At 38.4% G+C, this 10,950-nt stretch overlaps 1 protein-coding gene across 1 annotated transcript; it reads right to left on the bottom strand.

Annotated features, from left to right (window-relative positions):
• Nucleotides 1-6,349: 6,349 nt before the first annotated feature.
• Nucleotides 6,350-10,672, bottom strand: LOC140236258 (uncharacterized). Its single transcript, XM_072316220.1, has 3 exons — nt 10,510-10,672; nt 8,693-9,840; nt 6,350-6,361 (listed from the first exon to the last, which is right to left on the bottom strand). The coding sequence occupies exons 1-3, from the start codon at nt 10,670-10,672 to the stop codon at nt 6,350-6,352; spliced, it is 1,323 nt and encodes a 440-aa protein (XP_072172321.1).
• Nucleotides 10,673-10,950: the final 278 nt, after the last annotated feature.

The following is a 10,950-nucleotide window of genomic DNA, read 5'->3' as shown; positions in this document are numbered from 1 at the left end:
CACGCAGTTTCTGCTACGATGCTACATCTTCTACACGCTTTTCTGCATTATAGTTATGGAATACTCAAAGGTATACAGAGAGGGCGTATTGCCTACCTACTGTATCTATAGGCATTACATGTACACTCAGCTGCATACACTGGTTCATGGTGCTTGCTTTGATTTCAGATCGATCAATGCCATCACACTGCTACTGGTCATTACTCTCTTTAAAGGAAACCAAAACCCAAAGAGCACTTTGAATTGAGTGAAGGCAGCAACATCTTAGAACACATCAGTAAAAGTTTCAGGAAAATTGGATAATCGATGCAAAAGTTATGAATTTTTAAAGTTTGGTGTTGCAATGGCTGGATAAGGAGACTACTTCAGTGTATGGCATCATAGTGGACAACAATACCTGTTCATTTGACCACTTTCATCAGTGACAGATCTCATCCATTCAGAGAGACATTCACTATTATGCATGACATTTTGTTCACACAAGTAGGCATCCATGCAACGAGGAAGAGTCGCCCTTCCCTCACAACCACAATTGCACTTTCCATATTAGTTGACAAAAATATTAAGAAGTGTTATAAAGTTGGATCACTTTTTTTTCTGATATGCACAGAATATCTCGAAAGCAACGAACGAAGGCACACACAGTTTTTCTAAATAGTTATTCAAGAAAAACAATGTTCATCAAGCTGATAAAATTGAACATTCAGTTTACATTAACTGCAGCAATTGCATCTTAAATAGTAGTACCACTTTCCACCTAGCAATGCTGAGCTTAGAATATATCATTCATGATTCAATGTCGAACTTACACACAACCCAGAATGATGCATTCAAGAGCCGAAAAGGACACCCTTTAAAGAGATACCACACCTTTTTGTTTCTTTATCAATTTACTGGCCATCTGAATTTATATATGATACACTGGATTACATAAGAGCGTAGTTCTTCAACAAGGTTTCACATTTTTATTTACATAGGACGTAACGCGGTCACCTTGAGTGTGGTAGGATTAATTTCGTTGAAAGACATATTGACGGTATCAGGCAGTTTGAAATAGAACTGCATATGCATAAAAAAAAAGTTATAGCATTATTGCTGCTTCAGACTGTCTTTCGATATGAAGGGCTACCGTGTGTTTAGAAGGTGAACATTGTTGTGCCGAGACAAATTTGCTTTAAAATGTGGCAGTAGTACCTCACAGCTCTTAGATACCGCATTAGTGCTGTGACATTTTGTCCAGTTCATGTTTATTAATGATTTTTGAACATATTATCATTGCCGCGTTAACATACACTAATAATACAGTTGAGTGGACACTCTTTTTGTTTCTTGAAGGTCACATGGATGCCTTCCATTTTGATAGTTTCTGGTCCAGATTCGGGGATGGGCCCACTCCTTTGAGAGTTGATTAACACTCCAATATGAGAGCAAATTCAATTCGAATCTAATCAATCAGATCGAATTATCATGATCTGCTAGAAATTGTTCACCTCAAAAGCCTAAGAAATGTATGAAATACAGTGTATATCTGAACCTGACGCAACATAGAGTGTTGAAGAGGAGGATTCCATCTTCACAAGTAAGATCAAACAGACTTCCAGTGATAACTCGTTGCTTGCCTTTGCCATCCTCTAGCAATAATTTAGCGATCGTTTTCATGGTTTTAATTTTCTGTGAAAAGAATCGCAGTCTTATCATTTTCTGAGCTCTTCCCCGTCATTCATGTACGATACCTGATGTTGCATGCTGTCGTGGATTACTAGTAGTATAGTGGTTTCTAAGTCTCCTCACCTTTCGAGATTCAAACAGTAGATATACACTTGTTTGTGCAGGAAGGGCAGATATTGTGAAAAGTCGATTAGTTTTATGGAATGTTGTATAAGCGATTGCTATGCATGTGTATATTAAAATAACAGCATAACAACAGTACAGTTTCTACTGTTATATTGTTGATTTATTTATTTATTTATTCACCGTAAATTCAGCATAAAAAAGAGTACAATAAAAGTATGACAAGCAATATACAACATATGATCAACAGTAGAATAATACATAGAATGCATCAAATATGGAAAAGAGGAAGAAAACAAGAGAGGGAAATAAGCAACGAATATGTACGGTGGGATAGCCCATTCAGCTCAGTCTACGAAGACATGGCTGTTCTTCCATGGGGTCCTAGTATAAAATTGATATTGACATCAGGAAAAAAAAAGAAACAAACAAACATTCAAACTGAAAAAAATATGTATATCACTGACAAGAGAGAAAAGGACATTGTATGTCGACTAAGCTACAAAGAAAGTAAACATACTATAAAAGGATTACAAAAAATCTGGAACAAATGATATCAATTTACTAGAAAATGAAGCAGGACTACAAACAACTTTTAAGCTTGGAGGGAGATTGTTATATTGCACAGCACCCCTATAATAAAAAGTTCTTTTACAGTATTCTGTCCTGGGTTTTGGTAATGCGAAGTTACCTGTTGACCTAAGTAAATAATTAAAATGACAATATTGGAATTGATCTTTTAAATACGGAGGTGCAAAATCATGTAATGTCTTGAAAACCATGGTGTTTAAATGGCAACAACGACGAGCTGCTAAAGACTTCCAGCCTAGACGTGCATGCAGCTCTCTGACCGACATATGTCTATACGGACTTATTCCTAATATTATTCGACATGCTCTGTTTTGAAGTTTCTGTAATAACCTTGTGTGTTTAGAACTGGTTGAACCATATATGACATCTCCATAATCAAAGATAGGAAGAATAATTGCATTATAAACAACTTTTAGATTGGACAGATTGATTGTATGTCGTAATCGGGATAACAACCGTACCATTTTACTTATTCGAATGCACATCTTATCAATATGGAGGTTCCATTTCAGACATGGATCTAAGATCATGCCAAGATATTTTGTAGAATGTACCTGACAGATAATATTTTCATTTACCAGTAAATGTAGTTTATTGCACATTTTTAACTTCATCTGAGAGCCGAATAACATACAAACAGTTTTATCTTGATTCAGGCTCAACTTCGATTCACACAACCAGCTAAAATGTTCTGTAGTTCAGAATTCAAAACAGACTCAATCATAATGATGTCTGAGTGTGAAAGATAAATAACAGTATCATCAGCGTATAAATGTATTGAACAGGAATGGACTTGTTTGACTATGCTGTCAATATATATGATGAACAAGAGTGGGCCCAAAATTGACCCTTGCGGAACACCGTAATCGATATTGGCTTCCACTGATGTTGATGAACTAAAATGTGTATATATTCTGCGATCAGTTAAATAACTAGAGAACCATGACAAACAACTCTCAGCAACACCTATAGCAGATAACCTTTTTAACAGAATGCAAGGATCAACAGTATCGAACGCTTTGCGTAAGTCTATAAACACTGCACCGGTGTACTGACCGTGGTCTATGGCGGTCAGCCAATCATCAGTTACTTTTAGTAAGATTGTCATCTTTGTTAGCACTGTGATTTTGTGTGTGTGTAATTTTATGGACTTTTTACCCTTCACCTTGTCGAGCGTAATTAACACTAGTGTTCGATCTTGACTAACATTTGAAGTTCATGTATACCTCTGGTGCACTTTAGAAATTTCGGTGTTACATTAAACCCATGGCTGTAAAATCTAACAAATGGTTATGTGGATCAGGTGAAGAAAGTACGTTTTGATCGTGTTGAAAAGTTTTTACTTTACTTGCTACTGGTGTTAGCTTGACACTGTATAGCTGGTGATATTTTTGACACTGCAATGGTGTTTATTCAACAATGGCACTACATTGTATATGGTGTTGGTCTAACCCCTCTGGTGTTGATGGTGAAAGTATAACATCAGCCAAGTGTCAATTAAAACCACTCCAACTTGTGCTACTGTGGTGTCAAATTTGTTCACATTCTTCTTTTTTTTTTTTAATCGAGCACTCTATCGGAAAGTTTTTGTTCGCCATGTTGATGTACAAAATCAACAAAAAGAACAGTAACTAAGTACGTATCTACAACAAAAAATAATGTATATAATGGAGTGACACCCGGTTGTGTTAATTTAAACACCAAATGCGAGCCGAGAATTTAACACAAGCTCGATGTCTTATCTTTAACACCCGACTTTTTGTTGTGTGTGAATTTGGAGTTCATAGCTCTATTGAGAGTACATAACAGTATTATGAGTACAGTGCTTACGAGGAAAAGGTCGCTAACCTTTTGACTTTTATCCTTGGCGGACTTCAACAATAGTGAACATTACTATTATGACCTGGTATGCATTCGGAGGTACTGCTCAAAGGTATGGAAAGTCATCGGGAGTGCAACAAAATTTTTGACGACAACGAAAACGACGATGGAATTATCAGCGTCTCACTTCCGCTACTCAGAGGCGAGACAATGAACTTTTGTGCTACTGCTTTTCAATGTACAAGATAATACGAGTTTAGGTTGGACGATAGCATGCGCTTGTTTCTATTTATGTGTTGCTGGTCACAAGATAACACTTCGGCAAATATGCAAGGGCTCTGATATTTTATGAACAAGTAATGCTATAAATTTAAGTGAATAACTGTTGGCAAGGCTACAGTATAAATCACTCTCGTTCTCACACTGTCATTACACACGTAAATGAATACTAGTACAAGGCTAAGACCTCTACTTATGCTGTATCCTACATGTCTGCTTCCAGTAAGAAACACGATCTTTATCACATACATGTATTAGTTTTAACTCCGTACATAAGGGTTCAGATACTTCCCTTACTTCCTCTGTCCACTCAAGTTCGTTGAATATTGCAATTTCAGAGAAAATGTTTAATGTGTATAACATGTTCTGATAATAAAACACGTTTTCTGATACCCAGCACATTGCTGCCGGAGTTTTGTCGTATTTGTGCTAATTTGCTGTAGTGTACAAATTCCGAATTTATTCTGCAAAAGGTTCCCAGGTCAGTGACCTAACAAAATACAATGAAACTTCGTTGAATAGGTTCTTTCCACCAGAAATAGTACTGTGTTTTTATTTTTTTGTCGTTCAAATCTTTTTATGTCTTGTTATTTTGCTATTTCAAATGTGGCTTGCATCACAAAGCCAGCACAAAGTCGACAAAAATGATTAAAAGAGCAAACTTCAAGCTTTAGAATGATGATGTATAACTCAATTTAAGCGAAGTCTCCTAACCTGTCTATATATTAGAAAGAAAGCACACACTCTGGAAAAGTGTGTACACTAACGAAAGAGGCTCTGAGGCATGTGGTCTATTCAAGCGCTTAATCTTAATACAGGCAGTGTCCTGTACAATGAATCGGACCAAAACAAAACAAAACAAAACAACAACACAAAACAGGACTTGAAACTCGATGGCAACACCAGTGTTGTGATTATCAGATTAAGCCGAAATTCAGCATGCTCTATTTATCTATTCTATCCATGACTGATACCAAAGATCCAAGCAGTAGCACAAATTCCAAGTTATGAGAGTGAAAGTGAAGAGTAGGTTAAGGGTTTAAAAAATGAAAAGGGAATTCTAGGGCGCATCTAATCATACTAATTAAAAAGAAAATGTTCTAGAGAAGAACATAAAAAATGCAAAAAACCACGATTTCCAGATCACTTTAATGAACGCAAACTATTAGGATAATGTAGAAGAAGAATTACTCTTTCAGAAAATATGAAAAACTCAAGACTGACAAGGTTCACCCAGCCATTTCACCTTTTTTGAGTCTTTACACAAAATCCGTGGTTACATTTTTTTGTTGGTTTTGTGATGCACGGTCAAAAATAATCCAACGGGTAGAGGGACTGGAATTGACCTTATTATGACAAAAGAGTTGTTGTTGTTGTTTTTTTATTGTTCTTTGTAACGAGTTTCCAAGGCATGTTCATTCAGTGTAAACTTCATTTTGCATTTACAGCAACTGTGCGTATGTTTGTGTGTGCATGTGTGTGTGTGTGTGTGTGTGTGTGTGTGTGTGCATGTGTGTGTTGTGGGCAAGAATTTTATTATTACGTGGAGGAAAGGGAGGGGGTGCATGATAGGTATCATCGAATGTCAGTAACAAATCTGGTTTAATCTCCAAATAAATTATTTTTTTTTTTGTCCGATCTATGAAGAGATCCTTAGTAAGCTCGCATTACTACGGTTTTCTATGTAAGGTTGTATGTAGCAGGAAGGGAGACATTGAACATTGATTTCATTTTTTCATCTCATTTCATTTATTTCAACAACTTGCACAATTGATTAAAAAAAAAAAGAAGAATGAACAATACAGGACAACATGTCAAACATATGCAATACAGAGTAAGGAGGAAGAAGCAAAGGCCATTGAACTGTCTAGGCTTCTCCCTAGTAAAAAGCAACAATTATTACACAATACAAAAAAGGAACAAAACAAAACGAAATCAAAACAAGACAAAACGAAAACTACTTCATATATTAGCATAAAGGGGATTATTGCAGGAAGGCATTATTGCACGTACATGATTTTACAATGTATTCTTTATATTTTCTCTTAAATGCAGACATAGAGACACACTGCTTAATTTCATTTGGGAGACTGTTCCACATCTTAATGTGCACAACGGACAATGTCCATTGTGCTCTCATAGAAAAACAGAATATGTTACTCAATAACTCATGTTTCGTGTAACTCGAAAGAGATGTCCATGTATCTATGAATAAAAAAAAAAAGACTCGGCATACGTTTACGCAGGAGGGCGCCATCACCTCGTATAGTGTAGTCCACTGCCTGGACTGTTTTGTGTGATCATTTACCGCGCGCACATACCGCTACAGCACGCGTATGCTCCACCGTACGCTCTTGTATTAATTTGCCGCGCACGCACGCATCTCGACCTCCAAAACAGTCCAGTCTGGTTTGCCAAGTCTCCCCGAAATATTTCGGAAAAAATCGGCCCCACCCCCATCCCTCATTCATTTCGAGCATCCTGATTGGTCGATGAGATCGCGTCCAGCAGGCAATTTGTGGGATCGAAAAAAGTCGATCGATCTCTAATCTTGTAGTCTTATTGCAAACAGGTATATTGCATGTAGCAATATAACATACGTTTTTTTACGCCAATATTTGTATTAATCTCTACATATATTGATGGAATTTCAAAACTATTTTTCTTTTTATTAAAAATTGCTCAAATGATATATCTTAGAGATCATAAGAGGAGAATGAAATTAGAACGTACATAAACCGTGCGTAAGATTAAGACTAACTTCTACTCTTGATCTTGATCTTGATCTTGATATCCTTGATGTACAAACGCCTGGTGTGGCTATCCCGTACATGTAGGTCGCAATATATGCTTGAGTCGGAGGCATATCTTATTCAAATTTAATATTTTCAAGAAGGTCTTTAAATTTTTGGATTGTAGAAGCTTCTCTGACATTATCTGGGAGGTTGTTCCACTGGGGGATTGTCCTTGGGTATAGAGACTGCCGGTAGCAGCTCTTATTTGCTCTTATATGGTCGTACACAAATTTCTTGGAGGAGTGTCGTGTGGTTGGTTTTCTCTTGGTTAAATTGGAGCTTTGCAGATGTTTAATATTGCTGGGGATTAATCCTTGGGTCTCTTTATAGATGATGAGAAGGCGAGATTTGATTCTACGTCTCTCGAGGCTTTCCCATTCCAGTTGCTTCATCATATTCGTTACACTAGCTGATCTGTCATAATTGTTGCATGCAAATCTTGCAGCTCTTTTTTGGATCTTTTCGATTGCTTGTTTGTTGTTTTGTTGACTTGGGTCCCAAACTGCGTGACAGTATTCCAAGAGTGGACGTACCAGGGTGATGTAAGCTATGGCTTTGGTTTGTATGTCGCAGCTAAACAGATTCCTTCTCAGCAGACCAAGCTGGCGGTTGGCTTTGTTGATTACTTGGTTGATGTGCATGGTCCAAGACAGATCCGATGCCAATTCAACTCCAAGGTATGGGTAATGATCGACTCTACTTAGTGTGTTGTTTCCCATGGAGTAACTGAACTGAGGGGGTCTTAATTTGTGAGTGACAGTCATAACGAAGCATTTGGAAGTATTGAAGCCCATCTGCCACTTTTGTTCCCAGGCCCGAAGTGTGTCAATATCAGCTTGGAGTGAAGTTTGGTCTGAAGAGGTTTCAATCCCACGATACAAAATACAATCATCCGCGAACAGGCGTACTTTAGATGAGAGGTTACTGGGTAGATCATTAACATAGGTGAGGAACAACAGTGGCCCCATCACTGTGCCCTGTGGAACGCCTGACTTCACAGGTAAGGGACCACTGGTGATCCCTTCCAAAAGAACTCTCTGGTGGCGGTTGATTAGGAAATTCTTCAACCAAACATGGATTTTGTTTCGAATTCCGAAATATTCAAGCTTATGAAGTAGACGATGATGGGGAACTACATCAAAAGCTTTTTTAAAGTCCAATATTATTAAATCAACTTGGCCCCTATTGTCCAAAACTTTCTGTATGTCGTCGATCAAGCCTGAAAGTTGTGACTCACACAACCTGCCTTTTCGAAAGCCATGCTGCTGATCAGCTAAAATTCCAAACCTCTCAAAATGTTTCATGATATGGCCATGGATGATGTGCTCGAGTAATTTGCAAACGATCGAGGTTAAGGAGACTGGTCTGTAGCTCTGTGGTTGAGAACGATCATCTTTTTTGTAAATAGGTGTTACATTCGCGGTGCGCCAATCCTTGGGAAGGTCACCGGTAGAGATGGATTTCTGGAAAATCTTTTGCAGAGCTGGGGCAATGCTACCTGCACAGGCCTTAAGAACCTTTCCTTGTATTCCATCAGGACCTGCAGCTTTATTCGGGTTGATATTCAAAAGCAGTTTACGAACTCCTTCTTCAGTTATCACAATATCATCTATATCCGGGATATTACTACCGTCTAGTTCTGGTATGTTGTCATCTTCGTCAGTGAATACTGAGCAGAAGTATTCATTAAATGCCTCTGCTTTCTCCATTGCCCCTGGGATGATATTACCACGGACTTTGAGGGGTGGAATTCCACTTACTTCTTGTCTCTTAGCCTTAATAAATTTCCAGAAAGGTTTAGGGTTTTCGGTTCTTAGGCTGGCCCCGATAACATCTCTCAAGTAGTTCTTATATGCCTTCCTGGTTCTCCTGTCAATACTTCTTCTCAGTTTTTTGAATGCTTCTTGGTCAGTGGGAGACTGTGACCTTTTCGCTTTATTGTAGAGTCTCTTCTTCTTTCTGTAGTCCCTTTTGAGTGATCTGTCTATCCATGGGTATGAGAAACGACTTGAGGTCATCTTAGAGGGGATGTGTCTTTGGATTGATGACTGAAGGGCTGTTTTAAAGTCAGTATAAAGTTCCTCCGTACTTGAAGAGGAGATGCGATCGTGAGTGAGGGATTTGTTGAAATCTTCCATGTCCCTGTTGATTTCCTCGAAGTTCGCCTTCTTGTAGATGTAAACTTTCCGCTTGGGTGGTCTGTTAACTTTGGGCTTTAACACAGCTTCTATAATCACCATATCATGGTCACTAATACCATGATCCACCTTCACAGATTCTGCAGATGCAGGGCGATTTGTGAAGCACAGGTCCAGTATATTCTCTGCTCTTGTAGGATCTTTAACAAGTTGTTGTAGGTTATTGTCATTCATAATATCTATCACTTTCCTACTCACTGCCGGGTACTGGCCACCAGGTTTGAAGACGGTTGATTCCCAATCAACGTGTGGTAGGTTGAAGTCACCAAGGATCCACACGGATGCATTCTTTGGAATTCTTGATAACGATAATTCCAACTCTTCCAAGTACTCTAAGTTTGACGATGGTGGTCTATAAAATGCACCTATGTATAAGGGTGGTATTCCTTTCACGTGGATTGAGATCCATATAATTTCCGAGTTTGTTTGGAGATGTGGTTCTTCTGACGCAAGGAAAGTATCTCTTACAGCAATGAAAACTCCACCACCTCTCTGATCAGTTGCTCTATCTCTTCTGAAAACATTGTAGCATGATGGAAAAATTTCCCCGGTAGAAATAGAGCTGTTTAACCAAGACTCAGTCCCGATTACCACATCTGGGTTCTCACAAGCCAATACTGCTTCAAAGCTCAATAATTTAGCTTTTATACTCTGACAATTCAAATTAATCATTTTCATCCGTTTTGTTAACTCAGGCTTCTGTTTGTTCCTTCTTTTATAGTTGTCTTTGGGATTGGCTCCTGCATTCTTTCTGCTAAACACTGGAGTCTTAGGTTTTGGGTTTGGGCTTGATGTTTGAACAGGTTGTCCAATGTCTAAGTCTTGCCTATCATCTGATGAAACGTTAATGGCATTACTTGGTAACTGGGTCAATGGGTCGAAACTGTTGGACAGTTCTAACTTGGTAGCGCTTAGAGAGAAAGACGACACATTTGGGTTTCCACAATTAGAACAGATCCAAGAAAAAGAAGGATGATCTGACAAATAATCATACATGTCATCACTCATTTTCAGGCATGAAGCGTGAAACCAACCCTGGCACTGTTCACATTCAACAGCTTTCTGTCCCCATTTGGCTGCTTTCTTACAAATTTCACAAGGGTACTTTGGTTTACGGGGGCCAGGATTTAGTTCAATATCACCTGACAGCAAAACATACACAAAGGCCATAAGTCTAGCCCTCTTCACACTCAACATTGTTCTTGGTGATTTTAACTTCAACAAATACAAAGAGTAATGGAACATGCTCACTTGGTTTTCTTGCTTGTATAATCTGTGTTGCGAAAAACTAAGGGCGGAAGATGGTGCCATCCAGTTGTCACGGAAGATATTTGATTGCAGATTTTCTCTGTTGACGCCACACTCATGTTCAGCTGTGCTGCTGCTGGTTCTGATAATCAGGCTGAGAATCATTACTAGGGCTGGGATCCAGAATGACTGTAAAATCGCCATAATGCAGGCTGTCGTTGTTCATA

The sequence above is a fragment of the Diadema setosum genome, chromosome 12 (genome assembly GCF_964275005.1).
Source record: "Diadema setosum chromosome 12, eeDiaSeto1, whole genome shotgun sequence".
In the NCBI taxonomy this organism is placed as follows: domain Eukaryota; kingdom Metazoa; phylum Echinodermata; class Echinoidea; order Diadematoida; family Diadematidae; genus Diadema; species Diadema setosum.
The sequence above is the reverse complement of the archived record's forward strand: the minus strand, read 5'-3'. Positions and strand labels throughout refer to the sequence as shown.